Genomic DNA, 22,512 nt, shown 5'->3' with positions numbered 1-22,512 from the left:
ATACGCGATATGTATTATGTACTTTCAACTACTTTTCTCAATGAAAATCTTGATCTTATTATGATTGCTATTAATACACCAAATAATGAAAATTCAATGCTGCAAACAAAGAATAAGTAAATGTTCTCGCCCACACATGCGCGCAATATCCTTCTGTATGTATATAGTTAATGACCATGAAAATGGAAAACGCCGCAACCTTGATATTCCGGCATTAATAATATCGATCCCATGCACAAGTAGTACTACGTCAGCTAGCCAAATGGCATTACAACCACAAAACTCGATTGAGTCTCAATCCAGATCATTTGATCTTGTCCATATTGCGAAAGTTATCTGCAGGAAACAAGTATATATATTGGCCAATATCTTATATCTATCTATCTCATGTGATCATACAGATCATGATCAAATCCATAATTTCAATATTTGGTTTCATATTTGTGTTAGCTAAAGTAGTTCATAGTCGACCGCGTACGTACAGTATAAGGGATGCAAAAAGGGATTTTGTGGCTCCTTTTTCTGCATGCTATATATATACAATGGCATATATATATATATATACATATATATAATATATAAACTTGACGCAAGAGGATTTGAATCAGATGATGTTGAGTTGTTGGATTGTATATTGATTGTGCTGAAATAACTTGAGGTGGCAGATCAGCTCAAAGAAGACAGGAAATCGTGATATTTCCTTGATTGTGATGGTTTTGGACACGTTTCAATATTTTGGTCATAACTTTGGCTACGGATTTCAGAATCGCGCATATGACCCCAATTTAGAAAGCTCATTTCAATGCGCACGTTGTGGGCACCGGCTACACTTAGTGTGCATCAAAGGCCAAATTACACTGTTTTTCCCTCTAAATTCATATTTTTAGTTATTTTTTTACATTTTATGGTAATATTTCATTTATTGTTTAGGAAGTGATTCTGAATTCGATTTGGGCTAGATTTTTGACAGATCATTACTTTTTTTATTATGTATTTAATTTTAGCATGGTTATTGAGATTTCGCTATTTTTAGTAAATTTCTGATACAGTGAATTTTTAACTATTACAACTCGGCTTGTGGATTAACAGAACTATTCTTGAATTTTGATAATTTTGAATTGAATATCAGAGGCATTTTCTCTGTATTTTTAAGCGATTCTCTTGTCTTCTTTCTTATGAATTATCTGTTAAAAAATTAGATTGTAGAATAACTACTATTTTGTCCGACATCAAAACTTCTTAGTATTGACGACCATATTGCGTTCAACACGGTATCATGAATCGCGTGCGTGCATGCAGCTAATTAGATTGATATAGATATTGGTCTTCCACGTTTTATTAATTTTCTTGTACTGATCTTTAGATCAGGGATTATTTTTCTTGAAAAATAAGGTTAGTAAGCTTCGAGGAAAGCTCACAAATATTACATTCTTCTTCGTGACTAATTAATAACCAAGTTGTCCTCACGTACATGAAAGTCAGACGTCTGCCCTAGCTAGCTAGGCTGTATATGTCGTTCTGCTAGGATTATCGAAAAAGTAATTCAAAACGATTTTAATTTTATTTTTATCAAATAGTTAATTTTATTTTTATTTTTTTATATATATTTTTTAATTATTTTAAATATTTTTTAAAAAATAAAAAATTATTAAAATTATTAAAAAAATACTTTTAAGATATTTTTTGATCCGAATTCGAGACCAAACATTTCCGTTGCAACGTTGAATGATACGCGTGACATGATTTTCTGAGCTACGTACTTACTAATTAAAAGCTACCGCGGCCTAGCCTGGGCCTTCCTGACCTCAAAATAGGGCCAATTTTTTCAATTTCAGCAGCAGGAAAAGTCAGTTGTGGTGTGAATGATAGGTAAAAGGTACTAAAAATGGGTTGAATATTATTGTATCTTTTTAATTGGAACTTGATCGATCATCAGCATATTCTCTGTGAATTGCTGCGAAACTCCTATCGATTAATATATTGTTGACTAATGATATTCATCAAATTAATGCCAATCTCGTATCATGCAGATGCATGCATGTCAACGTACGCGCGTGGAGCCATATATGGTCTAGAATTTGTAATCGATCTCGTCTAATTATTATAATTTTTAAAAAATTTTTTAATTCATTCTATCTCATCTAATTATTATAATTTTATTAAATTTCAATACAAACTAAAATAAAATATTTAACATTTTTAAATTTCAAAATCAAAATAATATTAAAAAATATATTTTAATAATATTTTATTCAATTTTTTAACTTTAATTTCAACTCATTTTATCTTATTTTTAAAAACAAATGAGACCTAAATTTTCATGAAAATTATGAGACCTTTTAATTTATCATGTATAATTCCCCAAGCTAGACGTCAATGGTCCACTTGATCATCAACTTGGGCTGGTGGGATGATGCATGTTGGGTTATGCTTGGGTAACGTCGTGACAAGATGATATGAGAATTTTGTAAATAGTAGTAAAATAATTTGAGTTATAATATTTTATTAAAATTTGAAAAAGATAAAAGAAAAAGTTGAATAAAAATATTATAAATTTAAAAAATTGTTTGACTATTATTTTTGTTTTAAAGTCTGAAAAAATTGTGTTATTTTTTGTGTTTTATTTGAAACCTTAAACACGTTTCTAACAAGCCATCATGAACAAAGTCTAACAACATTCACATTAAACTAACTTTTTACTTCTAACACACCCCCATTCACACATAACAAACAACAAGTTTAGGTGAGGTCTTTATTTTTGCTAAACCCCAAACATGTTTCTAACAAACCAGCATCCACCAGATCTAACAACATTCACATTAAACTAATTTTTTACTTCTAACACACCACCATTCACACATAACAAACAACAAGTTTAGGTGAAGTCTTTATTTTTGCTAAACCCCAAACATGTTTCCAACAAACCATCATCCACTAGATCTAACAACATTCACATTGAACTAATTTTTCATTTCTAACATACTACCATCAACACATATAAACAAATTTCCAAAAAAATGTCAAAATAAATTTCAAATAAATTTCAAGAAATATACCTAGCCAACTTTTCCTCTCTAGACCCATTCATGACGCTCAAACAAGCACTCCTTCAAAATCAACACAAAATAATTAGTAAACAACATAAAACACCAGTAGTAAAATCACTAATTGAAAAAGTTATTCACATCTTTCCTTGCTCATGCTCTCTCACTCTCTCTGCCCTCTCTATCACAACCTCTAACCCTCTCTTCCACTTCCCTCCCTCTCTCTATCTATCTCTCGATCTCTCTTTCTATCTCTCTTTTTCTTTCTCATTGTCAAGTCGATATGGGGAAACTTTTAGTCTCCCCTTGGTCTAAGGACGCCCCAAACTTATCTAGGGCATTAGTTTTTTTGTTTTTAAATATGCTTGTCCCATTGCGGCAACTTTTATCGTTGTAATATGTTTAAATAACCAGAATGACAGCGTTCTAGGATGTGCAACACATATTACAAAGATTTTTTTAAAGGACTATTTTTAAAGGGTAATTTGTCGCATATGAGTTTAAGTACGTTCAAACGTTAACATATAACCATTCAAACATAACAAAAAATTTCACTTTCTGCTAAATGTGTCGTCAAGACTCCCATTTCATACCATACGAACAGTCATTATGTTACATGCTAAAGTAACACTTGAGGGACTTTTAGGAATAGGCCATACCCTCAACGCTATATATAGTACTATACCATACAATAACATATTATTGTATTACATATATTAGACTATACTATAATATATAATACTATACCTTGAAATTGTAACACTATTAACGTTTGAATAGTGATGTATGTTCGATTGAATATTTTGCATTTCGTTCAATTGTTATTTTTCACGTTCGCATATAACCTTGAAATTCGAACGTTAGTGTGTCATGTTCGAACGTATATGTATATGTTCGAATGTATTCCTATACATTTGAACTTTAAAATAAAATAATTCGAACATACGTTCAAATGTATTTAGCATGATATAAGTTCAATCATTTATTTTTGTTTTATGTTTTTGCAGGATATGTCTCATCAGTTCACAACACGAAAACGAGGTAGGGAAGGAATCCCACACACGTTGGTGTTTGAATAGTAATGGTCTAACACGAAATCAAAATCAAAAAATTTGACTGCTTGACTTGGGAAGGGAGGAGTTTAAAGTCCCTCTTAATCACCAAAATGTGGACCAGCATATGCACATTGAGGGGGAAGATCTACCCATTCATGGTCCGCAAGTTTTACATGCAGATGCAAGACATGCCATAGGATGCAAATACTCATACCATATATGTATGGGGTGTTCAATTCTAGGTATCGGGGGACGTCTTCGCCAACCGACTCAAGATCCCTTGAGTATCCGAGTCGTTCGCTACATTGGACCAGGCTGAGCACCTATCGAGGTCGATCTAACGGGCATAGATGTAGACTCTTCATATGGCAATGGGACTTAGCCTCAGGATGATGACTGCGATAAGGACCTTTCGACTCTCATGGGGACGTATTGCACCCTATTTGAGATGAAAAACTCCTTCCACTAGAACACGCTGCTACAGATGTTGCAACTCTTACTTGCAACAAACGTAGATCTTATGGCATAGGAGGCCACCTTCAGTAGGACTCGTGTGCAGTTTCTTCTACGTTTGGCACGTGGAGACCTATTGACTTGCCATTGCAGATATTTGCGAGGATCCATTATAAGGCAAGCGTCATCTCCACATAAAATCTTTCATATAGGGGTGATCATTACTAGATTGCTATTGTAATGGGGAGTAGCACCTCGAGTTGAGGAGTGGTTGGCAGAGCAAATAAGCCCGTTCGACATGACCTCACATCGGTAGAGCCTTGGACATGTGAAGGGGTGTGCTCGACGTGAGGTTGGGTCTCCATCAGATCTTCTGTCACCAACCTAGGTTGGGGCTAATGTCGCTCCCCATAGCGGAAGTACTAGTAGGGAGTCGATGTGTGGATATACAGGGGATGCGCACTCTGCTTGAATCAATGCAATTGTGTTGAATATTCTGCACACATCGATCGACATATTGGGTCTCTTCAGACATCAGTAAAGGTACTATATCCTCAATTGGCCATCGTTTAGATATCCTAAACAAAAAGGTCAACACGTTGTCAGACAAAATTCATACATATTTAAACAACGTGTACCCGTAGCTTTGAGATCCATTTTTACTTTTGTTTTATCATTTCATGTGTTTTTTGTTATCTCTCTGTAAAGAATAATATCAGTTAATATATTTCGTATTTATGTATTTTTTGTTATCTTTCGTGTTTAATATTATGTTATTTCTTTTGATCTGGATATTTAAATTTGCAAATTTAAATTCCAATATATAAACGTTTGAACCATACACACATACGTTCATAACGTTCGCACGATAAAACATTAGTGTATAACGTTCGCACGATAAAACATTATGTTTGAACTATATAGTAGTAACATTCTCATGAATATAGTAACATTCGAATGTAATTAATCTAGATAATATAAATTTAATTTTAGAACAGTGCATTCGCACATATGTCTTTTAACATTTGATTAAACATTCGCACTTATAATGATTTACATTCAAATGTACTAATCTTAAAAACGATAGCATATTGTTAAAGCGCGGATGTATAACATTTAATGTTCGAACATTGGTCAATTTATTTATCAGCCTTAGTGAAGGTTTGACTAGACGGTCACTAAATGTTATATTGGTGACGGTTTCTCGATTGTCACAAATTCTAAACCAACACAAAATCTCAAATCTATTGTAGTGTTTAGAATAGGTATGTTGCCGAACGAGCTCTTAGTACTTCATTTTTAAATACAATATATTCGGATTTTTTAGACGAAAATATTTGCAAGAGTATCTCAGATAATTTGTGAATAGTAGTAAACTATTTGCGAATACTAGTAAAGTAGTTTGTGAATATTTGAGAACAGTTGTATTTCCAAACATACCCGTAATCTTTACATATAAAAGTTTAAAAAAAAAAAAATGTATTTTAATATTTGGTTGTTACCCAAATAAGTGGTTTGATCGAAAAAAAGTGCCAAAGAGAAGGTCAATGGTGTTACAGAAGAAATATACAATTCCTTGCCCCAATTAGCTATATATATGTGTGAGTTTTACTACTCATTATCCCTATACACCACACTTAATTGAATTCTTCTACTTATCATCCATACACTATACATTTGGTAAGAGAAAAATAAATAAAAATAATTATGGTGTGTGGTTTGTATGGATGATGAATAGAATTTATATATATATAGGTACGGGAGGTGCATGTGATATTATTTTGTACATCAAGGAATATTCAACAAAAAGACACTTATATATTGAATATTCTATAGATATATTGTCTATTATCATTAGATGTCTGTGACATCTGCTATGCAATTATATATAAAGTAATGTTATATACAGTTTTAAGATGTGAAACTTCTGCGCATTTCTTTTGAAAATAAGTAAGATCCACAATTAAAAAAGAGTAAAAGAGAGTATGTTATATGCAATCATGGTTGTATAAGCGTTGCGTACTCTTTTTGAAAAAGAGTGAGGTCCACTATAAAAATTAGAAAAATTCTATATACATTTAGTTGTGGGGAGTCGGGACGCAATCGTCGGACAAAGCTGGTCCCACTTTCTCCCTTTCTTCCTCCCTCTCTCTCCCCTTTCTTTTTCTCTGGTGGTTTTTCTCTCACACCCATAGCAGCCCCTATTACCTTCTCTGAATAGGGTGTAGTTGCTTTTCCTCTCTTTTCAGGTTTTTGGGGTAATTTTCTTCGATCTTCTTTTTCCGTTAAGAATCTATCTTCTTCTTTTTTTGGTTCAAGAATCTATTTTCTCTGATTACGCATGCCGCGTTTTTTCTCTCATCCATAGTGCCGCCTTACTCCATTGTCGATGGCTAAGGATCTTGCACGCTTTTCATTTCAGACAACCCATGTCTATATTGATGTGGATGATGGGAGGGCGCTAAGATTACCAATGAAGGGTTGCAACAAGGCTATTGTGTTGTGTCTAGTGCCAAGAGATTTATTCTCTTGTATTCATTCTTAAAGAGGAATTTGTAAAAAAGAAAAAATGATGGTCTTCTTCTCTTCGTCTAATTCAACAAATCCCATTCTGAACTTCTGAGACACATTAAGCAATTGAACTGAAATTCCAAGTGTATAGAAACTCAGCTCAGTGAACCAAAATTTGGTGTTAAGAAAAAAGGTGTAGTTCGTGATTTTATTTTGGAAAAGAAAATTGAAATTTCCTTGTTAGATTCTGGAGGTGCTTCTTGCCATTTTTCTTTAAAGATCTACCCACGAACAAGAGTTGGAAATGTCATCCAACATTAGCAAGATTTACCCACAAACAGAAATGGACGAGAGACCCAACACTGAAGATCTACCCACACGAACTTTAGTTGGGCGAGAGACCCACGCAGATCTAGACTCTCTTCCAAATTCCATTCAGCTCCAACAATTCTTTTGCAGTTCTTCCAACGAAGATGAAGACCCATTATTTCTTCCCTTTTCGTTTAGTTTTTTTTCAATATCTCAGCTGACGTGGCTAGCCAATTTCCCAACACTTACACATCCCGATTGTCTATAGAAGAATTGTAAAAATTAATTTTTTCATTTAGATCCCATATTTATTCACTTTTTTCAAAATGAGTGTGCTGCGGCGCTTACCTATTCTATGACTACAAATATCATTTCTATTAAAAATAATAATTTCATCATATGGGTCCCCTGTTCTCTCACTCTTTTAAAGTAAGTGCATGGAGCTTGCACATTTTAGGATTGTAAATATCATTTCTTTTAAAGGTCCATCAACCACAGATGATTCAAAAGAGTCGTATAGCTTAACAAAGACCCCTAGCTGCCCTATTTATTAGGGAGTGATAAACCTGACATTATGGATATGGACCATGTGGTGATTGGATAATTCTAATACATCAAGAATAAACCTTCTAATGACTAAGTATTGTGCAAAGTTAATCAGTTTATAGTATTCATCCAATATTTTTCATACCTATATATAAGGACAACAGGTAACTTTCGATCAATTTAATTAAGCATTCTTGAATTATTATCTCTTACACATTATTGACTTAAGCATTGGAGGTGTGACAAACGCACCACGCCGCCCATTTAATGATTTGCAGGTTAACGATCACGACTGGTAGTCAGACACGTCCTTTATACTGCACATTTAGGATGAGCATGAAATCACAAGAATAGTGAATATACAAATACTATTCTTGGCATATTAGGAATTTTGCGTGGGGTTTAATTCAAGGAACTAATATTTAATTTCCTTCTATATCTATATATTTCAACAGTGGGATGTATGGAAATTTAAACTCTAAAAATAGATTAAAGTAATTTTTCCTAAACCACTTTTTGGATGGCTTGCCAAATTTCTAAGGTTGGTTGCCATTTAAACTTTTTTATTTAATTTTTAAAAAAAATTTAATTAAAGATTTTTTATCACTCTCAGAATATAGATGAGTGGTAATCCCATTCTATCATAACATGTCATATAATTAAAATGGAAGATTCATTAAACTGTGAAACATTACCCTGCTGCCATAATGTGATGTGCTTCCAATGCTAATAAAAAGTAAAAGTTTTAATTAACATATAAGATCCTATCTAACATAAGAATACCATATAATATCCATACTTTAAAAATATCTAATAATTACTCCCACTTTGAGCTCGAGTACTTTTTCGAAAGGATGCTTAGGAGTACTCTATATTGGCTCCCTCAATTCTTTTTTCTAAAACAAAAGCTCTATGATCGAAATAGATTAAAATCTCTATTAATCTATCTTAGATATTTTCAATGTATGAAAAATAATAGCAACATATAATCCCACGGATTCCGCTACGTATAACCACCTTTGCGGAACCGTCGTGTAACCGGCTGACGTAGCAAGTTGCCACATCATCACCTTACAGAAAAAAATGAAATGAAAATCGAGAGAAGAAGAAAGAATCGAACTGAATCCAACAACACTTCACCCAGCGACTAAAACCTAGAGTAAAAGAAAGAAGGGGACTACGAGTGAAACGTAGAAGGAAGGAGGAAGAAACTGAGAAGTCCTTATTTTTGTCGCCCAAACCCATTTCTGTAGAGCATTTCGAGTGACTGAAAAATGTCTAAATCTATTTATGCATAGCATTTTGAGTGATTGAAAAATGCTCAAACCAATGCTTTTGAGTGACTGAAAAATTGGAAATGACAGGAAAATGGCACATAAATATTTTCCAAAAAAAAAAAATGTTCAAGATCAATTAGAAAGCAAAAGGAATTTACCAAAAAATAAAAAAGGAGAAAGTGAGAGGAAATTACCTACAAGGTAAGATTAAACCAAAAACGCACGACAAAGAGCACAGAACTAAGAATGAGAGAGGGAACAATTTGGTGGGTGGAGGAAGAAATGTACAATATTGCTAGCTTTAACAGAGTCGCACGCAGAAAGAAAGTTGAAGGGACACACATAGAAGGAAGGGAGAAGGGGGAAGGAAGAAGGGAGAACGATTGGAAGCAACCCCAAATGAGAGAAGTGTCAAAATGATGTGTTTTGATTTAATTGAAACACACCGTTTCACTCAGTCCTACCTCTCTGCATGATACTACTGATTTCCATCCCCCTTTAAACGAAGAAAAATTCTAGACATAAACCTCACATTCTGAATATCCACTTAAAAACATGTCATTTTACTTTTTTACTCACGTAATGAAAATGATTCTAGATATATTTATAAGTAAAATATGATACAAAGGTAAAATGACATATTTTTAAGTAGATGTATAGAATATGAGACTTATGATAGCACGACTCTTAAATGAAACACACCGCTTCATTAAAATGATGTGGCAATTACACACCGATTGTACGGTTCGGTTGCATTAAGAATTTTTCGAAAATCCACATTTCATCATATCCACATAATGAGCATTTTTTCGTCCTTGCACATTCAAACCCAAACGATACCTTACAGTTACAGGCAAAGTATCCCAAAACAAGCACGTGGGAGTGAAGTATTAACTTTTACAGACGTCACCTTCACTGAAATCCAAACAAAGTCTCAGCCACGCTCTCGCTATCCATCTCATAACCTTCAGAATATTCCCAGCGCCTCTCCGTACCGTCAACGCTCTGGAATGCACTGCACCTCTCGATTTAACATTCATTAATCCATCTCCATTTAGTTTTTCCCATGCTTTCCCGATCGAGAAACAAACGGATAAACGGAATCCATGAAGCCCGTAACGTTCATGAACGCCTTGTGCGAGGCTGTTAGAGCTCCGACGTTCGTCAAGGTTACTGCTTTTACCATCCTTTCCCTCTCCATCTTCTTTCTCTTCGACCGCTTCTCTTCCACTTACCCTTCCCTTATCTTCTCCCTCTCGCCTGTCACCAGAAAGGCGCCGTCTCCTCATTCTACTTATCCACTGCCACTAGCTACTGAAACGCCATCTTTGTCGTCGACGCCGCCTCCGTCTCCTCCTTTTCCGCCGCCGAAGCCGGCTCGGGTGGACATAATGATCAGGATGGGGATAGTGGACGAGACGGGGGTCATGTCGCTGGACTTCGAGGTCGGAGCCATAGACGAGAGTGTAACCGAGGAGGAGTTGAGGAGCACGAGCGGTGGGAGAGAGGAGGAGGCGGAGAAGGGTGGCGGCGGTGGCAGCTTTAAGGTTGAGAAGTACGAGGTTTGCGAGCAGAGTATGAGTGAGTATGTTCCGTGTATGGACAATGTGGATGTGAACAGGCGGCTGAAATTGAGTGACAGCGTGGAGAAGTACGAGCGGCATTGCCCGGAGGAAAGGAAGGGGTTGGGTTGCTTGGTGCCGAGGCCGAAGGGTTATCAGGTCAAGATACCTTGGCCGAGGAGTCGAGACGAGGTACTGTTGATTCACAAAGATTGTGTGCTTTTGTGTGGTTGAGAAATATGACTACAAGCTCGACAAGAACATTTAAGCCCATATAAAAAAAAGTATATTTCTCTTTTTTTAATGAAACTAAATTTTTTATAAAAAAAATTATATGAGACTTATTTATTTAAGATTTGTATCCATTATTATTATGTCTTCCATTGTTTGTTAGAACGATTCATGGTTACGTAATTTTCGGATTTTTTTTTTTTTTTTCGGTGGGATTGTGTAGTTAAGAAATGTACAAATCATGGATATTTTTTTATGGCTTAGCCTAATGGAAGTGGAATTTAGATAAAAGGATTAATGAAGGGTTTCTTCGAGATAAATTAATTGATGGTCTTTTTTCTAATTGGATTACGTTTAGAGCTAGCTTGAGATTTGAGGTTCGAAATCTTATAGGTTCTTTGAAATCTAAATTTTTGTGATAATTTTGGTGCTATTTTTATAAAATATTGCTGAATGAGCAAGTTCATATTTTAGTAGCTCTGAAATATTTACCCTTTGAAGATGTGTGAAACTACTGCGTTCTTGAATTGAGAAGCTAGAGGGTAATACCGATTCATATGGTGAGAAATTTGCATTAATTGGGGCTTTCGGGGGGAAGGAGACTTAGGAGAGCCATTATTTTGAAAAAATTATAAGGTAATGGATGAAGTGGTACTTCCATCCTATCACGTCATGGAATGCTATTTAAATTGCTTTATGCAAACCTCTAATTTTTAATGATAACTATGTGTGAGTTTCTTTTTGGGAACGTTGGATTATTTCAAATATCCCACGTTGAAAAGATAAGAAAACTTTTATTAGTTTATAAATGAATGAGTTTCACTATACATAAAATGGAATATAAGAGTAGACACAATAGTAGTGTCATCCAGTGCGAAGCACCGACCACACGCACATGACACACGCACGACACATAGATAGTAACTATTTCATTTATTGTTAACTGTTAATTATAGTTATTTCTACACCTTTTCAGATAGTAATTGTTTCATTTAAATTCAAATTGAAACATTGCAACTGCTATTATTGCATCTATTTGTTCTAAAGTTTAGTGTTCAGAATTTATAATCTGCACACTATATAAACAATGTTGTATCCTGAGAACAGTAATGCAGGCCAGATTCTCTTTTGAAGAACTCAATTCGAGTGGGAGGTAATATTTATTTAAGAGACAGATTAGCAATTGCCTCACTGTATACCCTCTGCAATCTCTGTTTGCTATTCTTGTTTTCTAACACTTGATTTATGCTATTCTGATCAGATCTCTCAAAGTTTTTTATGCACACTATTTGAAAATGTAGCTGAAGTGGTTAGGACCTGGTTAAATTGGTGCTTGCTAATGTATGGCAGTTTGTTCTATTGGAACATTGTCCCTTGTTTTTCAGTCTACAGCTTATCAGTGGCTCATCCAGTATAAATTTTTGAGGGGGGCTTTTTTTTTTGGGCTGAGTATGAGACATAATTGCAGGTGTGGTTGAGTAATGTACCACGTACAGGTCTGGTTGGAAATAAAGGTAGCTACAAATGGATATCAATAAGAAATGACAAGTACATTTTTCTGGGAGGTGGCAGGGCAGATAAACACTTGAATCGGATTCTTAAGGTTGGTCTGCGACTCTGTTCTGGAATTTTTCGTCGTGTATTAGTTTGAATCTGCATGGCATTGATTGCAATCTCTTAATTGGCAGATGGTTCCTGAAATTGCTTTTGGCCAAAAGACCCGAGTAGCCTTGGATGTTGAGAGTGGAGTAGCAGATTTTGGTGCCTTTTTGATGCAGCATAATGTGACTGCTCTGTCAATAGCAGGGAAAGATATCCATGAGAACCAGATTCATTTTGCTTTAGAGCGTGGTGTGCCTGCCATGGTAGCAACATTTGCTACTCGGCGTCTATTGTATCCAAGCCAGGCTTTTGACTTCATCCATTGTTTAGGCTGTGGAGTTAATTGGACCCTTGATGGTACTTGCTTTTCCCTCTAAGTGATTCTTAATTATCAGAAGTTTTTGGTGATTTTCTTTCCAAATTGAATCAAAGGAAAGTAAAAACATGAAAGTAAATGTATGTGAGACTTGTTAGCCAAAGCTCTTTGACACCAATTTTCCATTTTTCTTTGGCTTGTAATGGAGATGGAAAGCTGCTTCTTGAGGCCAACAGGATCCTAAGGGCAGGAGGGTACTTTGTGTGGGCAGAAGAGCCTGTTTATAAACATGAAGAGAACCTACAGAAACAATGGAAAGGTAACTCATCATGAAATTTTTACTCTAAATATACCTTTTCAAGCTGCTATTGATCATTAGTGTGTTGTTTTGTAATGTCTTTCCCTGGGATGATCTTGCACATCCAAGAGCTTCCTTTTTATTTTTTACCGCCTTCTCTTCTGGTGATACCTGTTTTGTTGGCACCATTGTCATCTTCCTTTGATATTAAGGAACAGAGTAACGTTATATCTTTGGATTCAAATATTCATCCCTGTGGCTTATATCTACAGAAATGGAGGATCTGACTACTCGCATTTGTTGGGAACTAGTAAAGAAGAAGGGATACATTGCTATATGGAAAAAACCTTTGAACAACAGCTGCTATATTAATCGTGAAAGTGGAGTGCAGCCTCCATTATGTGATTCCAATGATGATCCAGACAATGTTTGGTATGACTCACTTCCCCTGCTTTGGGTTTACATTAGTTGAGTGGAATGACAGTGTATAAATCTTCATATTGCCAATCAAAATCAACAATTAGATGGCACAACTGTTCCTTTTCAGATGACGTGTGATGCTGTTGTGTTTTTCCTCAATTTTTTTTTTCCAACCATTAAAATCATGGCGGAATCCTAGCTTGTTCATTTATAAAAATCTCCACATTTTGGTTCATGGACTCTAATTTTAGCCTGTCTTTAGTTGAGTTGAGTTGTAGGGCATGAAACATTATTTATTCTGTTCACTGTCCTTTCTATGTTCCTAATGGAATTTCAGTGTTGCAAAAATTATGGGGCAAACTGCAGTGAAGGAAATTGATGAGATTTAAGAGAAAGAATAGGACTTCAATACTAAAATTGGCTGATAGCCCATAGAATGAATAAAAGACCAAGATAGTACCCAAATCTATGTTATTGTTGTTAGATATCTTTTATGAAAGGAAAGAACTTTGCTGGAACTGAAGAGATTTCTTGCATTTTTGTAACATTTTTCTGGCAGAGAAAAGATACCAAATGATGTTAACTTCAGTATCTTGATTGAAATTTTGCATGTAAATTTTTAACCAATAATTTTCTGGGGAGTTATAAGTTACAACCCACATCTGGACAATGGTACAATGTAGGATCTCATACACCACGTACACTCATCAGTTAGTATGAGATATTACAATCTCCCCACTTCACTTCTGGTTGAGATAGACTCTTATATAATTTGTAACACTTCAAGAGAGATCCAAATCACGTCTAGGTCAATATTCCAAAAGAACTAGTCAATAGTACAATTGGAACTCTAGTGGAATTATTATAAAGAGCAAGAACTTATCATTTTCAAACAAAACAATGTGAGTTCCATGAACCACCTACACTCATCAATATGGGGGTATCATAGTGGTACTTTTTGCAGGTACGTTGGTTTGAAGGTATGCATCACTCCACTATCAGAGAATGGATATGGAGCTCATGTAACTACATGGCCTGCACGCCTTCATTATCCACCAGACAGGCTCCAGAGCATAGAAATGGACGCCTACGTATCCAGAAAGGAAATTTTCATGGCAGAGTCGAAGTATTGGAATGAGATAATATTTAGCTATGTTCGTGGTTTCCGCTGGAAAGACTTCAAACTAAGAAATGTGATGGACATGAGAGCTGGATATGGAGGGTACATCATTTAATAACTCTAGATACTTTTGACAAACTATTGCAAAGTAAATGGGAAGTTTTATAAAGCCCTATAACTCTTTCTTCGAGAGCTCAAAGAGAATTTCAAATCATTCTGATTGCATGTGGCAGGTTTGCAGCAGCATTGCATGATCACCAGATTGATTGCTGGGTTATGAACGTTGTTCCTGTTAGTGGGCCCAATACCTTGCCTGTTATCTATGACCGAGGACTTATAGGAGTTAGGCATGACTGGTATGTGCTAGCTATGCCCCTTCAACTGTATTTTTGAAAATTGTTGATTCTTTTGTTCATTTTTAGGTAGTTTCGTAGCCTTTTCTTGGAATCTATTGACCATCATTCATCAAGATGCTCAAACTTTGGAGTTAAGTTATGATGCTCAAACTTTCGTTTCCAGGTGCGAGCCATTTGACACTTACCCTAGAACGTATGACCTGTTGCATGCAAATGGTCTCTTCACTGTTGAGAAAAAGAGGTAGGAATTATGCTCTCTCTCACACGGCCTGCATTTGTTTCATTCTTGCAAAGCTCGCATTATATTAGAATGTTATCTTGTCTCAGGCGCAAATGTGATATCTCAACCATCATGCTTGAGATGGATCGAATTCTAAGACCCAACGGGCGTGTTTATATACGTGACAAGGTATCAGTTATTGGGGAAGTGAAAGAAATTGCATCTGCATTGGGATGGGCATCTGCACTACGTGATACTGAAGAGGGGCCTTATTCAAGCTTGATTATGTTAATATGCGATAAACGTATGTGAACTGCTTGATTGTGGGCAAGCCGGTAGTAAGCACTTATAATGTCTTTTTGCCCTAATTGTCATTCACTCTTCTCTGTGAAAGGAGTCTTCCTGAAGAGTGAAGTCTCACCAAGATGGAAGGCGCTGCGAGTAACTGGCTCTCAACCCATCTCTCAATCCAAACCGACTCTAACTAATATGACATGTTTTCTATGGAATATACATATATCCCTTGATTAGATTGGTCAAGAATAGCACATTAACATGATTGTTCAAAACTTGCAACATAATTATGAATACGATTAAAGTATCGAGAAAGGTTCTGTTCATATGACAATGTATGTTATCCTGTAACTTACAGCATAGGATTTTATTAGGTATATCTAGTACTATAGAAACTGGCTTTCTTATATATAAAGGTGATTTTTTTTTTTTTTTTTGTCATTTTTTTTACTTAATGATGCATAGAATTCCCCGATTCACAATAATTGGTAACACACTAGAAACACAGTGCGTGATAAGATTGAGGAACAAACCCATGCCCTCCATATTCTCTGGAGGAAGTCCCACCTCATGCCATAACCTCAGGGGCGGTACACAGTACCTGTTCTTAGCAGAAACCAGAAATCCAAGCACCCTCGTGGATAAAGAATGGATGAAATAAGAATGTAACTACAGGTGATTATAATGTATAGAATAATGATTTGTACAAACTCCAAATAAACAAATTCCGCCCAATCTTTTAAAAAAAAGTAGATCCTACAAAAAAAAAAAAAAAACTTCTTTTTAGTGGGATCTACTTTTGTACCAAACTTGTTAGGAATTTGTCTATTTGAAATGTACATAACGTTACTAGCATGTATAAGCCAATGAGATACTGGAGTAATACATTAAAAGCACATGGTCGAGAAGATGGTGCCTGCTAGTCAGCGGAAACATCATACCAGCACAGTAAAAGGCTGATCCACCACCCGCCACCTCCCTCCTCTCTTCCCCTGAAGATTACGAAGCTGCTTAATAAACCTGAGCCTCGCACATTTATCAGATTCTCGAGAAAATTTGCATGCTATATTCCATAGATGAGATGTAGTAAAAGGGAGTTTGCCACCGTTCAATTTGAGATTTACACAGATCATTCCCGAAGGGGTTAAAAAAAAGATGAGATTTGGGGCGCAAAATGAAAGAAGCAAAACAAGCTAGGCAAATTCAAATTTAGGCACCAAAAGTCATTAAAAGCTTGCCAACCAAACCAGATAGTTCGCTTCATCCAGAAAAAAGAAGTTCATCTACATTCAATATTGCATTAGAAAATGGACCCATATCCCAAGTTGAAGAGTAAAACCCTGTACTTGCCTATAGCCCGGGTGAAGAATCCTTGTGAGCAGCAGTATTAACCTGTTTGGAGAGATATGCTTCGTAGATTTCCACTACAAGTCGAGGATCCTTCTCCACGAGGTCCACATACTCCGCTTTTGTAGTAAGCTTGTCCATGTTGTCCGTGATCAATGATAAAGCCGAATCAAGCATAAGCTTCGCATTGTGCTGGTGTGCAAAGGCATAGCTCATGATAGAACTGTCCCAGTTTAGTTTTGACACCAAGAACTTCTCACAATATGTCTTGAGATGCTTTACCTGGTATTTTTCAGCCAATACTAAAAGGTCACAAGCCAATTGCTCATCAAGGCATGCTTCAGCAGTGTACAAATAGTTGACAAAGGCACGAAGGGCATCATACGACACATCACCAATCTTGATGGTGCCAGTACGGCTTTCTTCCATCTCATTCTCGAGCATTGCCCTGAACACTGGGGAACGGCTAACCTGATCATATAATCAAAGGTAAAATATTAATTAAGTCAGCACAGTACACTTGTGCAAAGGGATTTTGCATTAAGGAGATAACAACTTTGCCACTGACAGCTTTATACGGACTCTTTGCAGCTCAGTTTTAGTCAGGTTCAAATCCGCAAAACACAAAACCCAGTATTTGCATTACTACAGTAGAAAATACAGTTAATTAGGGACGAGTGTAGCCACAATCGATAATGTAGAAGCATTTTGAAAGAAATGGATAATGCCTCAGAGTAATACATAAAGATTAATGATACTGGCACAATTCATTTTACAACACATGTTATGCACAGACTAGAGTGCAAATAGTCAAGCAGCCCGGTGATGCACACTGTTCACGGTTTAAGAGAATATGATTACGAACCCAAAACCAAACTTAGGTCTTCTCCACTACCTTAAAGCTCGTACATTCACAGCAAGCATGATTGAGCAACTAAACACGGCAAATAAAGTTGATTATTTTACAGATCAAACAACACGATCATCAACCCAGTTTCACCAACTCAGAAAGCAATAAACTTGGTATAAAAATTCAAATGCAAACTCATACGAATAATCAATGCCAACAAAATTTTACCAGAACAAATAAAGAGGAGGAGAAAATAAGAGGACTTGAGTTGGTTACTGACGAGAAGGGCCTTATGGGCAGGGACGGGGACAGCGGGTCCGGCAGAGGGCTCATCGGAGGAGGCGACGAGGGCGACGTCGGTGAAGCCGGGAACAATGGGACGGCCGGGGTAGTGGTGGTCAAGGGGAGACCAGAATCTGAGGAAAGCAACCTTGGCTCTCAAGTCATCGATCTCACTCTTCAGCTCCTCCTCCGTCTCGTTCAACTCCTCGTAGCACTCCTTGCACGTCCCCGCGACGTCGTACTTCTCCGTACACGACAAGCACCTCATCGTCTTCAACCTTCGATGCAACAGACAGTGCTTCAAACCTTGGTCCCAAACACTTGTACTTCTTTTGGGAAGGCCAATCGTAATAAATTAATAATCTTTCTTAGTATGATTTTTGGAAAGGGTAATATTACGTACGGTTATGGAATATATAAATTTTGTATAATCGTTTTAAAAGAAAATAAAATTTATTTATAAAAAATTAATTTTTTTTTATGTTAATCTTATATTTATCTATTTTTTTAAAATAACTGCACGATACTTAGGGTTTGTTTGGATTCGCAAGTCATCTCAGCTCATTTCAACTCATCTCACTACTATTCATTACTATTCAGTAACTTTAACTCACAAATCTCACTATTATTCACAACTCATCTCATTACTATTCACAATCCATCTCAACTCATCTCAGTTCATTTCAAATCATCTCAAGTCAACTTCGAATTCAAACATCTCTTTATATACCCACGACTATAAGTATAATTTTTAACCACTCTTTTGGTATTTTTACTGTTGGATTTTTTTATTTTTTTTAATAAGTATTTTTTAATAATATTATAATTTTTTTAAAAACAATATTAAAAAATATAAGTTAAAAAAATGTAAAAAAATAGAAAAGAAAATTGAATTAGCAGCTCTCAGCGGTCGCCGTGGAGCCACCCATGATTTTTATTTCTTCAAGATCTAAATCTTAATAAAAAAACTTTTAACTTTTATATAGAATCTCATCTTCATCTGGTTGCCTATTTTAGGATAAGAATTTGGGATTTAAACGGTGACTTGTTAAATATGGAGAGTTATTGTTTATCTATAAATTCATTTTTACAAATATTTTATTTTAATCAATAAAACAAATTCTTCTTCTAATCATCTATATTTTTTTTTGCTTATATTTATTATAGTTGAAATTTGAAAAAAATGTCACTATTGAGATGATCTTTTCTAAAAATAAAAAATAAAAATTAACCAATTGTGAAAATATGAATTTTTTTAAATATTATTGTTACAAAAGTACTACTTTTAAAAATATTATTGTTTAGAGAAATAAGTAGTTTAAAAAAAATCATTACAGATGAAAAACTAAAAACATGGGTACAAAAATAATTAAATAATTATAAAAATGTGAAAGAAAAAGTTAAAAAAATCTTCTTCCACTCTTTTCTTTAAAGACCAAAAAAATGAGTAGTTAAAAATATATAAATAAATGAGTAGAAAAACTAATAAAGAAATAATAGAGAAAGATTATTTTAATAGAATAGAAAAATAATATGGAGTGATATGTATGAGGTTTTTTAAATATGAGTAAAATTTAGAAAAATATTTTAGTAAATTTGTTTTTTAACCAAATTATAGAAAAATTTGGGTGATGTTACAAGTACTGAGATATAAGATCGAGAAAATTGACCGAATGATTTGGCAAGCCACGTGACTTTGAAAAAAAAAAACAAAACGTGGATGGAAAACGAAAGTGGTCTGAAGACTCTTAACCAATGGGATTTCTCCCTCATTTTGCCGTCTTTGGTATGAGCCCCAGGGAAAACGAAATTTCTCCCTCATTTTGTCTTCCCTCTCCCTTATAACCCTAAACCCTCTTTCTCCTCCTTCCCTCCATCACCCACAGAATCCTTCAAGATCTCTAATGTCGTTGTTACACACTCAGGGGAAGAGGAAATTACAGACTCATTTGGAGAGTGAGTAGCCTCAAGGAGCGAAGAAGAAAAATAAGATTTATTTGGCATTAATTCTTAATGATTTCCATTCAACCAAAATCCGTCCATATAGCAGAGAGTGGCAACAAACTTGTAACAACCTGTTACAAAATGAGAATAAATTCACACAGGCAAACTCATTTTTCCCCCACATAATAGAGTCCAATGAAAACATGCAACGTATGCCAAACACGAAATCTATTGTGGTATGCATTTGGCAGTAGAGTTGCATGGTATTCATGAGAGGAAAAAAGTATTTATTCTCACAGTGGTCTCCTCTCTCTCTCTCTCTCCCATTTTCTTCTTCCCCCCTCCCCCCCGAATGCCTCTTGAATCCCCCATCTCTCTCTAAAACATTTTTTTCTTCCCTCGTTGGTCTGCGACCCCCGTTGGTTATAATACAAAAGGAGGCATGAGAAATTTTTCTGATGAACATCATCAGAAACATTTCTTGTGAACAATGGAAGGAATGCATACCATGTTTGGTCTGAACAAGAAAGAATGGGTAGTAATGGGTTGTGCCGGTTTGGAAGAATGAGCAGTAGTGGATTACGCCGGTCTGGTCTGGAGCTACACAAAGAGGTGTTGGAGGTCGTATGACAAAATGGGTTGCGCCGATTTCTTGTCTATTGATTTTGGTCATGCGACAGAGTGGCAAGGCCTCTAGGCAAAATTTTCCTCTTCTTCCTGATGGGTTTTCAAGGTTAATTGGATTCCACTATAATGTGGTGTAGTGTATAATGGATAAATGAATTCCTCTAATGTGTTAAGATTTTATTAGCTTATGATAATCTCCATATAGTGGATGACCTGTTCCAAATCGAAACTATTACAGAATATTCTATTTGTCCTCATCCATGCATTTACTACATTTACGTGATAAAAACAACATAAAAGATCCTAACAACTAGACCTGGGCCTCTGCCCATTTATTTACTAGTTAATATTAAGATGGGTTGCACATCCTGTCTGTTACATTAGTTCATAAGAAAAAGAGCCCGTAGTTGCATTGGCCCAAGCCTTGAGCCCATTAAACCCAAAAGCCTAGATGTTGACCCTCGTCTTCTCCCTTCTGGCTTCGACTCCCAAATTAGCCCCTGACAACACCCCATTCGTTTAGAACACCTTGCCTACAAGGTGGGGGTAGGTGTACTTCAGATGGTGGTAGGGTTCCCAGGTGGCGTCTTCCTCCGTCTGCCCTCTCCAACGCACGAAGATCTTGGTTATGACTCTCCTATGAACCTGTCTGAGGCGTCAGTCTAGGATTTCCGCTAGTTCTGGTCTAAGTATTCCTTGTGAATCCACTGGGGGAAGTAGGGGAACGGGCGCAATCGAGGTGCCCAACCTCTTCTTGAGTAATGTAACATGGAACACGGGGTGTATGTGTGTTGTCTCCGATAACTCTAGGCGTTACGCCACAACGCTGATGTGTTCTTCCACTTTGAATGGGCCATAAAATCTCAAGAAGAGATTGGCATTGCGGCAGTGGGCTACAGAATGTTGCCGGTAGGGTTGAAGCCATAGGTAGACCATATCCCCCACTTTGAATTCCCTTTCCTTTCGCTTCAAATTAGAATATTTCTCCATCTTGCTCTGTGCCTTTTGCAGGTTCTGTTTCAACAATTGTTTGATCAGTTCTCTGGAGTGAAGGGAAGAGTCCACATCTTCCACCTACGAAGATCTAGGTAAGTAACTCAACAATCGGAGAGGGGGGGTACCCATATAGGGCATCAAAGGGGGTTAATTGTGTTGAGAAATGTTTAGTGGTGTTGTACCACCACTTGGCTAATAGGATCTATAAGGCACAACCCCTTGGCTTCTCACCCACAAAACAACACAAATAATTTTCCAGTTTTGTTAACTACCTCAGACTGATGGTCAGTCTGAGGATGGTAGGTTGAGCTGAAGGCCAGCTCCACACCTTGTTGTCTGAACAATTCCATCCAAAACCTATTAGTGAAGGTTTGTCTCTATCAGATACAATAGAATGGGGCATGCATGGACTTTAAAGATGTTTTTTCGGAAGGAGTGGGCTAGATTAGATGCAGTGTAAGGGTGGGCAAGAGGGGTGAAATGACTAAATTTCGTGAGGCGGTCTACGACTACCCATAGGCAATTGAATGTATGAGAGGTGGGAAGGCCTTCAATGATGTCTGTAGTGATATGGGTCTAGGGTTTAGAAGGTATTGGGAGGGGTTGCAGGAGACCTCCTGGTAAAGAGTTTTATGGTTTTACACGTTGGCAGGTGTCACACCCCTTCACAAAGTCACTGACTTTAGCCTTTAGGTGGGGCTAGTAGAACTCCCTATTGACTGTATGGACTGTTTTGTCAAACCTTGAATGGCCCCCAGTAGAACTGTCGTGAACTAGCTGGAGAAGTTTAAATTTAAAGGTAGGGTCTTTTGGAATATACAACGCGTCCTTATAATACAAACAACCTTCCCT

At 36.2% G+C, this 22,512-nt stretch overlaps 2 protein-coding genes across 3 annotated transcripts; one reads left to right on the top strand and one right to left on the bottom strand.

Moving 5' to 3' along the window:
- The first annotated feature begins 10,157 nt into the window (after positions 1–10,157).
- On the top strand, positions 10,158–16,027 carry LOC109014785 (probable methyltransferase PMT10). 2 transcript variants are annotated; one of them, XM_035690512.1, is made up of 10 exons: positions 10,158–10,364; positions 10,466–10,949; positions 12,457–12,591; positions 12,677–12,947; positions 13,115–13,225; positions 13,477–13,636; positions 14,589–14,846; positions 14,978–15,100; positions 15,264–15,341; positions 15,428–16,027. In XM_035690512.1, exons 2-10 carry the CDS (start codon positions 10,587–10,589, stop codon positions 15,630–15,632), a joined length of 1,704 nt encoding a protein of 567 aa, XP_035546405.1. In that variant the 5' UTR covers positions 10,158–10,364; positions 10,466–10,586; the 3' UTR covers positions 15,633–16,027. The 2 variants fall into 2 exon arrangements, with proteins under 2 accessions (XP_035546405.1, XP_018852830.2); XM_018997285.2 differs by having other exon boundaries at positions 10,158–10,949.
- Positions 16,028–16,628: 601 nt separating this feature from the next.
- On the bottom strand, positions 16,629–18,441 carry LOC109014786 (BTB/POZ domain-containing protein At4g08455-like). Its single transcript, XM_018997286.2, has 2 exons — positions 18,092–18,441; positions 16,629–17,432 (listed from the first exon to the last, which is right to left on the bottom strand). Exons 1-2 carry the CDS (start codon positions 18,359–18,361, stop codon positions 16,965–16,967), a joined length of 738 nt encoding a protein of 245 aa, XP_018852831.1. The 5' UTR covers positions 18,362–18,441; the 3' UTR covers positions 16,629–16,964.
- Between the last annotated feature and the right edge of the window lie 4,071 nt (positions 18,442–22,512).

Source organism: Juglans regia, chromosome 6 (genome assembly GCF_001411555.2).
Source record: "Juglans regia cultivar Chandler chromosome 6, Walnut 2.0, whole genome shotgun sequence".
Lineage (NCBI taxonomy): Eukaryota > Viridiplantae > Streptophyta > Magnoliopsida > Fagales > Juglandaceae > Juglans > Juglans regia.
This window is presented reverse-complemented; position numbering and strand designations above follow the sequence as displayed.